General features: G+C 33.2%; 1 protein-coding gene across 1 annotated transcript in view; it reads right to left on the bottom strand.

Annotated features, from left to right (window-relative positions):
* Window positions 1-7,913: 7,913 nt before the first annotated feature.
* The window catches only part of LOC145242535 (uncharacterized), a 38,641-nt gene continuing 32,645 nt past the window's right edge, over window positions 7,914-13,909 (bottom strand). The window contains exon 2 of the mRNA XM_080105618.1: window positions 7,914-13,498. Within this exon, the coding sequence (XP_079961744.1) occupies window positions 11,784-13,343 (1,560 nt within the window). The 5' untranslated portion in view covers window positions 13,344-13,498 and the 3' untranslated portion in view covers window positions 7,914-11,783. The remainder of the gene's footprint in view (window positions 13,499-13,909) is intronic.

The following is a 13,909-nucleotide window of genomic DNA, read 5'->3' as shown; positions in this document are numbered from 1 at the left end:
GACATAACCCACATAATTTGTTATGAAAAATGTCACAGTAAATGGATGCTGTCTGAAAGGTAATAAATTATAAATGATGGTCACATGATGAAGATTATGTTAAAAATAAATTAAAAACAGATCTATAGTAGCATGTCTGTGGGTCCAGACTTTTGCACTACCCGCTGTGTGAGTATGTGTGTGGATAAGGCAGCCAACCTTTAAATATGTCAAATTGTATAGGAGACACACACACACACTAGACCTATCAACTACTTAATCTACCTATAATAGTCTGAAAACATTTTTTTCTTTTAAAGTGCACGTGTTTGTGTGTGAGTGCGTATATCATAGACAGACAAAAAAAGTATGGGTGTATTTTAGCAGTGTATGTGCGTGTATATACATATACATTCGTATGGTGATAATAATATATTTACATAAGACACACAACAAACAGACAACAAACAAACATGGTTAACATGGAGGCTAGCAATGTATCAAAAAATGTTCTATTCTTTTTTTTTTTTTTTTTTTTTTAATTATTTTTTAGTTTCATGCAAAAAATGGTGCAGGTGGAGTCAATGCAGAGGCAAACATTCATTTTCATTGATCTTAGGGAAATATTTGATGTTTCTAAAAGGAAATACAAGTCAATATTTGTTTTATTTAAAAAAAAAAAAAAAAAAAAAAAAAAAAAATTAATTCACAAATCAAAAACTGACCAGTACATAGAGTATAAAATCTGAAACTTGACCTTTTGGCACGGTAAGGTGGCTTAAAATGTTTTGTTACATTATTAGTGCCCAATCAAACGCTTACAAAAATGAACAACATTCGAACAGATCCTAGTTTCATAAAGAGCTACATGGTGGCGCTAGTAGCATTTGTTTATTACTATCAGAGTTACATGGCATTACCCAGGATAAAAAAAAAAAATGTAACCTATTATTATTAAAACTTCTAACTCTCTACCTCTCTTTATCTTTCTCTCTCAAAACTCCTCTTTCTCCTCTATAGATGGACACACACACACACACACACAACTCTCCTTTATATAATACTAGCGGGGGGGGGGTACCTGGCGTTGCCCGGGTGTGTTTAGGTCTGTGTATGGGGCGGGGGGAATAAGTAATAACCCTGAAACGATGTTAAAAAAATCGCCCCCCCCCCACTGTGTGTAGGGGGGGGGAGTAAAAAAAAAAAAAGAAAAAAAAAAAAAAAAAAAAGAAACGTTGCCCGCGTGTCTAAAGATGTAAAAGCAATAAAAAAAAATTCTTTTGGTCATGAGGCTGGATTGAACCCGGAACGCGGAGGTGAAACTAACTCCAACCACTTAACTGTCTAGGCCAAGAGTAAGAGAAATTGATTATAGTGTTAAAATAAGGCTTATAAAGCAAGTGAAAGAGGTTTGATTGACAGATAGCCAGTAAATGAGGTCATCGCGGGAGCATTACGAGATGACGTAGCAGTATTTTATTTTTTATTAAATTACATATTTCGTTTCCTGTCTAGACGTCTCTCTCTCTGTTTGTGTATGTGTCTCTCTCTCTCTGTCTCTAAAAAAGAAAATGGCGTCTGGCTGTTATTTTTTTGTAAAACCTTCGATCGTTAATATTTTTTGTAAGCATATTTTTTTTTTTTTTTACTTCACATTTTTGGCTTGTTATTTTTTGTTTAATAACTATCGTGTCTAACTATTTTGAATGTGCTAATAACTTTGGTAACGTTGCCATAGCATAGAAGTTCATAGTTTAGCTTGTGTAAGGGTTAAATTTTTTTCTACCGATAACAACATGTTTTTTTAAATTCAGACTGCCATTAGAGCTTGCTGACGTCAAGATCACGTGACATGACTCAGCGGGTTTTAAATACAAGTTGACCCAAAATAAACGGCCCCGTGTATACTTTATGTAGAAGAGTTGGCGCCCGTATTTTTTGGGGCAGTTATAAATCGATTTAAAAATATGTAATGTTTAACATTAAAATGTCACTTTTTTTGCCCCCCCCCCTCTGGTCAAAAGTTTTTAGCAGACACACAAACATACATACATTTTCGCTTTTATATATATAGACTAGCAGAGATGGGGAAGGCACCCAGCGTTGCCCGGTTGTAAAAAAAAAAAAAAAAAAAAAAAAAAAAATATATTGTTTGTGACAGTGGGGATGGGGAGGATGTTGCCCGGTCGTAGTAAAATCTGCTTACATATGATAAATTATCACACATATATGATAAATTGTGACAGAGGGTGGTGGTGGGGGATAATGTGGGGTAGGGGCGCCCGGCGCTGTCCGGTTGTAAAAAAAAAAACAGGACTTGGGTAACATCAGTCAGAAATGAAACCGAAATAAAAAATAAATAAATAAATAAAACTATTCATGCTAGGCGTGAACTCGTAAAGCATAAAATCGACTATAAGCGATCACCCTATTTATCGGACTAAGATTCTAACGATGCTATGACGTTGTAAATTTATCTATTTAAAAAGAAATGCGTTTGCGCATGCTTATTCAAGATTCAGCGTCATAGCAAAGATTTTTACATACATTAACTCTTATCCTTGAGTGACATCTGTCCTTGATTAGTTGTGACCATTTAGTTAAAAAAAAAAAAAAATTGTTAGGTTTTACAGCATGTCAACCTTTCCTAGGTCATTTTATGTTGAAACTGCATATGTTTTCAGTGTGTATTTATGCAAATTAATGATTTGTAAACGATAGATTTTATTTAACTCAAAGATGGAAGCTTAACAGGTATAACTGCTTCACGTTTAAATGAATCTAGGAGCAATGTCTATTAAGGGGTAGATTACGAACCAGAGGAGAATTATGTTTGATCTAGATAATCTAGCCAAAAGTGTAGTACAGGTTTTACATCAGTTTTCCTTCTAAATAGATGACCTGACAAGGTCCGTGGGTCGATCGCATTGAGAGGGGTAACCCAGTGTCTGGGTTTTAAACCAGGCATTTCTGCGCCCCTAAGTCAAGAATTTTGAATAAGTATCTACTTAAATAAAGTTTTTATCTCCTGCAAGTAAAATTAAAATGCGGTTAAAGATTCAGTTCTTATAACAATAAATAGAAAGGACATAAATATAAAACATGGCAGCAAATTTATTAGTTTTTAATTATTTGACAAAAAAGAAATGATTTGAATTATGGTTAGTTCCAGCCTTAACCTATCACCACAATGTTGCCTCCCTGTGCCTGCTTTACTAGTACTTTAACGGAATGTGTTCTGATGAACTCTTAGCACTTGTTCCCCCTCGACGTACATACTCACAACAAACAGTGAAATCCTACTCCTTCACTGTTGAGGTCCATAAATGCGGAAAACCCTTTTACTCTAATAGTTTCTTCCCTCTGACTGCTTTGGAATTCCCACCCTGTTTCCTGTTTTCCTGACTGTACTAACATGATCGCCTATAGTAGCCCTTACATCCAAGCAATAGTATGCCTTGTTTGAGGTAAAAAAGAGTAAAGAAAAAAAAACAAAAAAAACAACTGATGTCTAAAAATATTAAACATTTCATTATACGAGAATAACTTTATGTAATGTCTAGAACAAGAGAAAGCATCTTCTATATATATAAAAGGCCAAACGGCCGTGCGCGTTTTTGTATGTCCATGGTTCTTGATGAGGTTTCATTTATTTAGAAGTTTCCTTATACATCCTAGATTATAATATCTCCTTATACATCCTAGATTATAATATCTCCTTATACATCCTAGATTATAATATCTCCTTATACATCCTAGATTATAATATCTCCTTATACATCCTAGATTATAATATCTCCTTATACATCCTAGATTATAATATCTCCTTATACATCCTAGATTATAATATCTCCTTATACATCCTAGATTATAATATCTCCTTATACATCCTAGATTATAATATCTCCTTATACATCCTAGATTATAATATCTCCTTATACATCCTAGATTATAATATCTCAGATTTGAAAACGGACGTCATCTCTACATTTATTTTTATGACTTAAAAAATTCCCTCTGTTCCGTTCTTTCGCATGTTTTTTTTTTTTTTTTTTTCATATAAATAAAGTGAAACTAATCGAAGCAAACAGCAGCGCCTGGCTTTCCAGCCGGGATGTCCAGAAAGGCAATTAGCTTTGCTCAATGTGGGGAAAACCCTCCATATCAGACAATTATTTTCATTAGGAGAGCTCCCCCTTTTTTTTTAGGTGGGGGAGCTGGTTTTCCTCAACATCATGGGGAAGCAAAATACGGCAGAAAGCTTAAAGCTTAACTAGCCTTCAGCCAATGTTCATTTCTGCACATGCGTGATTCTTAACTGATTCAACTTCAAGTCAACTTTTTGATTGACATCGGTAAATTTGAACGCTTTTCACTTCCTGTTGTGTCATTGCGTAGTGGTAAGATGTCAGCTTCTTTCACTTTCTTTTTCGCCTTTGCGTCATGGGTTTGAGCCTGCCTACCTACTAACAATCCCCCCCCAACACCTGGGCAATGCCGGGTACCCCCGCTGTTTAACTATAAATATAAAATAAGAAAATATCAAGAACAACTGATTCATGTAGATATTTTTTTTTTATTAATTAGAATCAAACACTGTAAATGTTCTGCTAGATGTATATTACCTGTATTAAAAAATAATGTTGATCGTCTATAAATGCATTGGTCAAAAATGGAAGGAAAAATAACAAATGAACATTGGTAAGTTCAAGATGACAAGATACAAAGAAAAAAAACAAAACATTAAAACAAATTATGTTTGTTTGCCTCTGACATGGAAATCTCCAGATGCACTGGACGTTTATAAAAAATGGAAGATGGTCATCGATATTTCCCATAAATGAAACAATTGCATTGGAGAAAAACATTTGGAAGATCCAAGAATTGACCAGGGACATGACTGATAATTAAATTTACTTTTTTTTTGTTTTCATTGAAACAGCTGTTAAAAAAAAAAAAAAAAAAAAAAAAAAAAATGTTCAAAACAAAAAAATATGTAAAATAAAAAAAAAGTAATCCCAGAAAAAGAAATTTAATTGACAATTTTTCATTTTTTTTTATAAATGTAAAAAATAAAAAGTAAAAATAAATAGAAAATAGTAAACAAAGAAAAAAAAAAGCTTTTCATTTCATTATAAATTTTAATTTTTCACCCAAATTTATGAAAATTGATCTTTTTAATTAAAAAATTTGGATTGCAAGAAATAAAAAAAAAAATTAAAAGCATATAAAATTTTTTTAATGAATTATGGCACCCCCTCCCTACCCAAGTTTTTTTTTTTTTTTCATTTTAACTTTTAAAAAATTATAAAGTTAAATGCTTGTACCCAATACCAGCAGGTCACTTAGAATAACAACAACAAAGTTATATAATATATATATGTTTATATATATATATAAGTAAATAAAGACTAACACAGAAGAGAATTGGATGGAAGCCAGATACTTGAAATGAAAAGGCAGCAAAAATTTTGTAAACTCTTTGGTTCTTACCACCTTGGCACGAATACTGAAAATTATTCCGATTCAGTCGATTTGCAAAAAAATGTACTTAAAGCCAAGTTGAAACTTCCTTTTTTCTTTCATTTTTACATTGTAGTGAGCACACTTATCAATAAAATTAAAAAAAAAGATTGTGTAGCTCCAGGAATGCTAGAATATCTAAAGTTATTAAAAAACGTTTTATTTTTTAATCCCTTTATAGGAGAGAGCAATGAACGAGAGAGTGAGAGTTTAAAATAATTTTTTTTTTTTTTTTTTTAATTTATTTCCATAATGGGGTTCAGGATTAGAGGGTGCACCTAAAAACACTTAAAATTTGAACCAGCACCCCCTCCTCCCACAACTTTCCTTGAAACCGGCAGGAATTGTTTTAGTTGTCTTGGCACGTAAAAACAGAACCATTTATGGTCATCTGCAGGATGTTTTTTTTTTCTTCAAAAAATGAATTATTTATAAAATATGGAGTTGATTTTACTGTTCTTTCACACATAAAAGGCCAGGTCAAACAGTAGGAAAAAAAAAATGAAGGTGCAAAGGGTACAAAATATTCCGTAAATTATTGGGGTTTGGAAAATATGCTCAGTTCTTAATAGTTTAATGAAATGAGCATAAAAATTATATTAAAAAAATGTCTTAAAGGCACATCTTTTGTTTTTAATTATTTATTTTTGTTTGTGTTGCTAAAACAAAACAAGCCGGTTGAATTATTTACTTTTTGGCAGGTCAAATTATTTAGATAGTCAAAAGCTTTTGAATACCTTTGAAAGATTCATGAAAACAATCCATAAGTCCAGATCAACAAGATAATCTCAGCCAATGAGAATCGTTTATTTATTCTGTTCAGTTGGTGTAAATGTTGATCAATAAAAATCATCTGTATTGACTAATGAAAAATGAAAACTTGTATATCGCGGCATCATCCAATAAAAAAATAGTTTTAATTTAATGTTGACAAAAAAAAAAAAAATCCTTACTTTATGTGGTATCATAAAATTAAGCCAAAACATTTGAAGGAGTAAATGTAGGTAAATACATTATATATAAAAAGAAAAAAAATGATGTGCTAAAAAAAAAAAAAATTTTTTTTAATAAAACAAAAGACATCTATATGAAACATTTTATTTCATAAGAAATCAGGAATAAGGCGAAATTATTTGCTTTGCAAAAGCTACAATTTTTTATACTTCTGAAATTGGTTGGTTAAGTGGGAGCAATCATGGAATAGACATTGTGAAATTTATAAATTTTAAATAATAAAAAAAAAATTAAAGGATTTTGTAATTGATGATTGAATGACATATTTCTGTAAATATATACATAAACTGGTGAGTGTATGAATATGAAATGACAAAGAATTCAAGAAAAGCCTAGAATTTGCTATTAATCATTATTCATTTGTGACACGTCTTTCGTTGATTATGAAAAAATAAAAATACCATAATACTTTCACTTCCAACATTTACAGAGAGACCTAAAAGATGTGTTTCAATCTTTTTAAATGGCATTATTAAATTTATGTCCAGTTTGAAGTTGATATTTAAAATTTTTAAAATATTTTTAATTATATCCTTCCCACTGCAGAAAGATGTAACACAAGGTCGAAAGGTAGGGAGAGTCAAGCCAGCACACCCTACTATTTTTTAACGTAACTGAGAACTGAAAAAGGATATTTATTTATCATACCTCCTAACAAAAGCGTTGGCAAATGGTTAACTAGATTTCTAAGACAGAAGAACTTGAAAAAGACATTTGTAAATATTGGACAGTACATGGAAAAGAATAAGAAGCCATCACTCCAGAAACCGGAAGGTGGATGGTCATACCTCTATTCCTGATCCAGAGATGGATCAAATAGGATAAATTAAATGAGATATGCAAAAAAAAAGTATCAGCTAGATGCTTATAACAATCATTTAAAAAACAAAACAAAACAAAAAACAAGCTCTTATATGATATGTATCAGATTAAAACCCTGGAAATTTTTGAGGCTTCAATAAGATCAAGTCCTTAAAGGCAATGAAAAGAAAAGAAGGGAATTCCTCACAAAACTACAAAGAAAAATAAATCAACTTCTGAGTTCAATTCGTTACTAATAGTTTTGAATAGAAAAATAAGTCATAATTATTGGAAGACTTGAGTTAGGTTTGAAAATTAGAAACATCTATGATCCATAATTTTGGAACAACTTGAAGATTAAAGAAATGGTTCTTTTGTTTTTCAATTGTACAAACCAAGGAAATATTTAACGTTCTTTGGTTTTCACAATAAAAACGAAAAATTACTCAAAAAGCAAACAAGCAAAAATAAATCTTTTAACGATATTAGGGTTGTGACAACAAACAAAACAATCTGTTTGAAATCAAAAATAGTTTCCCAACTTAACGACTAGCTGTCAACGTGGAAAGAATGTAGCAGTCAAAAAAAAAAAAAAAAAAAAAAAAAAAACTTTTTCCTAAACCATTTTAGTGTTAACTAAGAAAATCAAAATTAAGCAAAAGACTAATTTGGGGGAAGGAGACAATTTTTTTTTATTTAAAAAAAAGTCATCTAACAACCCTACCCTCATCATAAATTTATGACATCTTAAGTCATCACAGCACAACATTTTCAAAGGCAACTGTTATAAGAGTTAAAAAAAGGTTCAAATTGTTTGAAATTAATTCCAATTTAAAGTTATGATAATAATAATTAGCTTAACACTTACTTTTTGAAACAACCTTTGCGAGAAAAATAAACAACCGAACAAAATATTGCACATTAATTCCAGCAACGATATACATCTAAATAAAAACACAATAAAATTACTTAAAGTTTTCTCGAGTTCTTTCAAATAATAAGTTATCCTTGAATGTATTTTCTCCTTTTTTCAAAGTGTTGGTTATGAATAAGACATCTTTTTAGCGCTACCTTTTTCTATTGAAATATTTTTCTGAATTTAAAGAAAAAAAGTATGCTTAATTATTCATAAAGAAAAAAAAAAATAAGACTTGTGAAAAGATTAGTTGAAAGATTTCCTTATTAGATTTTTATTTGCTATTTTTTATAATGTACAAATCAATATTTATATAGCATCAATATTTTTCTCTTCATTCTGCAGAATATGGCTAATTCTTGTCTCTGATTTTGTAGTTTTAAGCCTGATTTGAACCATTAACCAAACCTGTGATAGGATGTTAATCTGATGACATTTACATTTTCATGCAACATTGGTATGCATTTGTATACCTACATCGAGTGTTGACATACAACACCATCAATTTAATCATGTTCAATGATGCTGATTATATGGGAACCACGGTATATATATATATATATATATATATATATATATATATATATATATATATATACACACGAGTGCTAATATAGTGACACTTAACACCTGTTATGCATCCAAAGAGTCTGTAGATGACGAATGTATATTTCAGATACAAGATAAATAAATTTACGAAATAATTATTTATGAATGCTCCAAGAATTTAACATGAACAACAATTTTGTGTACAATCGTTTCTGAATGGATATGAATTTTTATTGATATCAAATTTCACACGGAATTGACACCAAATTCAAAGTCAAAACAGCAACATGACCAATATGAAGACATATCAATACGATCTTAAGAAAAGGGATATAACTCTGTATTTGCTAATACAGTTACCGAATAATCATTAAGTAAATTAAAATTATTTTTAAAGATGAATTTCGTGTGATTTTATCTAAATAAGGAACCTTTTTGGTTTCCACTGCATTCTGCTATCATTTGTTGTTGCCTTTAATAAATGCTTTTCCTCCAGTATTTTCTTTTTTTTTTTTAACTGAGAAGACTAGTAAAGAGTATTATTCTCCTCACAAGTTGGAAAAATTGTTGAAAAAAAAAAAAAAAAAAAAAAAAAATCTAACTTTTCACTTTAATGGAATGCAAGATTATTACAGAAATTAATTTAGATTTTTAAGTTAAATAACTCATGGAAAGTGTTCGAATGAGCTTCAATCTATGGTCCCCCCTCGCCAAACTTTCACAAGAAACACTCGTCTAGCTGTAAACACTATCAATAATTCCCCCCACTCTTTATCTGTGCCTAAACTTAAACGTAGATTCCATGAACAAAGCTTTTTTCTTAGAACTGTACGCCTGTGGAATTGTCTTCCGTTTTCCTGCTTTCCGGCTGACTACAATATGGTTGTCTTCAAGTCTAACGTAAATAAGTTCTTGATGAGCCGTTCCATATAAGTTATCAACTTTACCAAATTTTCATTACTAATGATTACTATAATGTCCAGTTTCTACTGTACACTCTTTAACCCTTATCCTTGAGTGGCCTCTTGGCCTTGATAATGTGGTGATGCCTATGTAAAAAAAAAAACAAAAAAAAAAAACAAAAAAAAAACCTTTTCAAAAGATATCCATGGTCTCTTTTGAGGCAGAAGATGGGTCATATTTTTAATCACTGAGTAGGAAAATTTAAAAAAAAGTTATTTGACATTTTAACAGTTTTTTTACCTTCCTTTTCTAATTACATTATTCTTTCACTGTTTGGTTGTAAGCGGTCGACCTTTAAATAAAATGCATTGAATTTTTATTAATGTGAAGATAAACACTAAATGTTCAAACATGCTTTCATACATTGGTTTCATAAAATCTGTTTTGTTTTTATAAACTTAAAAAAAATTCTTATGTCCTGATTTCTTATGTCAAAAAATACAGTTAAACTATTAAATATGATAAAAAAATGACTGCAGGATGGAAAATTGGATCAAAAAGTTGAGGAAAAAAAAAAAAAAAAAAAATCAAAAACTTCTTGGTGTTTGCATTATCTCCCTTGTTTTGGTAATCTTTCTTTTATGGCACTGAAATCAGTATATTAAAAAAAAAAAAAAAAAAAAATTCTGACTTACTTGAGACATTGGATAATGTTCCTTGTAAAAAATATCGGCCAGTGAAAATTTCCGATCTAGGCACTGAATTAAAATGATATACTCATTTTCTCGTCAATATGAACCAGCTTTCAAATCAAGGGTAAAAATTCTTATAAATTTAGACTCCTTTTTGTGTATAAGAAATTTTTTGCAAGTTTCCCCTTTATGTTTTCAATAGTTCCATAAAGACAAAAATTACTTTGATTATCTTCAGTTTTTAACATCAAAAAACATTTGATCCTTAACAGAAAAAAAAAAAAAAATTCCCACAACTGCCATGAAAAATGTCAGTCTTCATGAAGGAAGCACCTCTATTTTTTATCATTTTCTAATTTAATGCAAAAAAAGAATTTATGGTTTCGATTCTATTGAACCATTAGCAAAAAAAAAAAAAAAAAATCACAAGAGAAGAACAGAATTTTCTTTTTTCCAATGTTGAAAAGATGTTCTGAACAATTCTTTGACATTCAGGAAATTCTTTTGTTCTGCCAACCCATTCTGTCGGTTACTTTATGCGGGTCTCAGTTCAGGTTTCTTTTTGGACTATTATCCTCCTCTTTCCTGTTTTTGTTTTCTCCATTTCGATCGCTATGTTCTCCATTCATCATCAGGCGACATTTCAGTTCGTTGTGCATAGGGGGTAGAGGAAAACATTTCTCACAGGAAAGAATATTCCAAAGAATATAAAGAGGATTATTAGTCTTTTGGGGAATGGAACAATATTCCTAGAGGAGTCCAACAGCAGTTAATAAGATTAAAAAAAAATTATTTATCTGACAGTCAGATAAATTGATCTTTTATGTCAAAATATTGTTCAAATATTAAAGATGAAAATGACTCCAGGATGGTTCAGTTGGGGCAAGAGATGGTCTCGGATTTGAGCCGAACCACAAAAGTCCTAAAGGAACCAGTATAAATCATAGAATAATTTTGTCAACAAAAAAAAAGAAGAAAAAAAAAATTTTTTTAAATGTATAATTTACACATTGTGCCGAACCTTAGAACTTTTTTGTGACAAGTCATTCTCTGCTGGAACCGTTTTAAATGGGAGGCATTTTGGTAGACCTGGCCTTAGCATTTGACACCATCATCGTACACTCCATGTCACCTGATGATAATAGGAGAACAGATCGATCGAAACAATGAAAGAATTAAATAAATATGAGGATAAAAGTTCAGATATCAACATTTGTCGATAGCCCCCCCCCCCAATCTTAATGTATAAAAATGTTCCATCAATCAATCTTTTTTGAACTGATTTCAGAGTTTTGTGACAGAGTATGATGGTTTCGTTGCTTTCCTATCTGCGTACAGATTTTTCTCACTCTCTCTCTTTCTCTCGTTTCTCCTCAGGAAAAAAAAAAAGTTCAAAGCTCTCGCGCTCAGAGACCCGGATAAATGGTCTGCCATAAAAGAGTGCTCATTGGCGTGTACTCCTTAATATTCTTGCACGACGTTGGCTTTAAGAAATTATTCCGCACGGCTTTATGCGCTCTTCTGTGGTTCTGCATTTCCTCGAGGGTGGCAAACTGCTTTGGACAGAGGTCGCACTGTGACGGGGCACTCGGCAGGTGCGTTCTTCGGTGGATCTGTAACTCATCTCGGTCTGCAAACTGCTGCATGCATATGTCGCAGTGGAAGGGCTTCTCCATTGCTGCTGCATGCACATGCTTTTTGTGTGCTAGCAGCTGCGCTTTCCGCACGAATTGTTCCGTGCAGAGGTCGCAATGGAAGGGTTTTTCACCCGTGTGACTGCGGATATGGATCTGCAGCTTGTCCTTGCGTGCAAATTGCTTTGGGCATAGCTCGCAGTGGAATGGCTTCTCGCCGGTGTGGATGCGACGGTGGATCTTGAGGTAGCAACGCTGCACGAATTGCTTCGGGCAGAGGTCGCACCGGTAGGGCTTCTCGCCGGTGTGTGTCTTGCGATGGATCTGCAAGCGGTCGCTGCGCGCAAATTGCTTCGAGCACATGTCGCAGTGGAATGGCTTCTCGCCCGTGTGGGTCCTCTCGTGGATCAGCAGCTTGTCCTTCTGCACGAATTGTTTCGAGCAGTAGCTGCAGTGGAAGAGCTTCTCGCCGGTGTGCGTCCTCCGATGCAGCTGCAGCTTGTCACCCCGGGAAAATTGCTTTGGGCAGAACTCGCAATGGAACGGTTTCTCGCCGGTGTGGATGCGCTGGTGGATCTTTAGCTTGTTCCGCTGCACAAACTGCTTTTCACACAGCGTACAGCGAAAGGGGCGTTCGCCCGTGTGTATGCTGCGGTGAATCTTCAGCTTGTCCTTGCGAGAGAATTGCTTCGGACAGAACTCGCAATGGAACGGCTTTTCCCCAGTGTGGATCCTCTCGTGGATTTGCAACTTGTCACGGTGGATGAACTGCTTGTCGCAGAAATGGCAATGATACAACTTTTCCCCCGTGTGCAACCGCTGGTGAAGCTGCAAGGTGTTCCGTCGCGCAAACTGCTTTGGGCAGGAGTCGCACTGAAACTGCTTCACTGGTGGCTCCGTTTTCGGTATAAGGTTAGCAATAATTTTCGGGGGATTGTTGTTGTTGTGAAGAATAGGAGGCGTTGGTGCCGGTGTGGTGGGTGTTGGTGGTGGAGGCGGTGGTTTTTGGCAAACGGGTGGACTAGCCTGTGGAGGTTTCTCGATCGCTGGTGTGTGCATTCTATCGTGAGTGGTCGCTTGGAGGTAACAGTTCTGTGCGAACTGCTTCCCATAAAGGTCCGGGTGGAACAGCTTCTGATTTGTGTGCATCAAGCCATGGGTTTGCAGATAGTAGCTTTGCATGAACTGGTTGCCATAGATCTCGGCATGGAATGGTTTTTCCCCCATATGGGCCATCCGGTGGGGGGCCATGGTGGGGGCCATGGGAGGAAACTGTGGTTTTCCGGGAATGTTGCCATGGATACTTGGTTCGTTCTGTGGAATCGTTTCCATGGTGTCAGCCACACACAAAAAAACTCTTACCTTCTTTTAGCTTTTACGGACGTCTTTTAGTTGGGTGGAAAGTTTTAAAGGCGAAAAAATGATAACGATGGTGTGCAATGTTTTTCCATAGAATCTTTGTCCCTTTTTTAAAAATTGGAAGGCATCTGAAAAAATAAATTATAAAAAAAAAACGATTAGAAATAAGGAGGTACAAGGTGTTGCAAAAAAAAAAAAATAAAAAATAACGATTAGAAATAAGGAGGTACAAGGTGTTGCAAAAAAAAAAAAAAAAAAAAAAAAAACGATTAGAAATAAGGAGGTACAAGGTGTTGCAAAAAAAAAAAAAAAAAAAAAAAAAAAACGATTAGAAATAAGGAGGTACAAGGTGTTGCAAAAAAAAAAAAAAAAAAAAAATTATCCTTCAATTACATTTATCTTTTGTATTCAAGGCTATTCCATTTCACTGTATACTCATAAATAAAGGTTTTATCGTCATTTGAAATGTGAGTACATTTTCTGAGACACCCTGTATTTATTTTCCCTCTCTTAGACACAAAGTTGTGACAGTGTTTCTG

Source organism: Euprymna scolopes, chromosome 21 (assembly GCF_053919585.1).
Source record: "Euprymna scolopes isolate OS-2025 chromosome 21, ASM5391958v1, whole genome shotgun sequence".
Taxonomy (NCBI): Eukaryota; Metazoa; Mollusca; class Cephalopoda; order Sepiida; family Sepiolidae; genus Euprymna; species Euprymna scolopes.
Note: the sequence above shows the minus strand (reverse complement) of the source record. Positions and strands in the feature narration are given on the sequence as shown.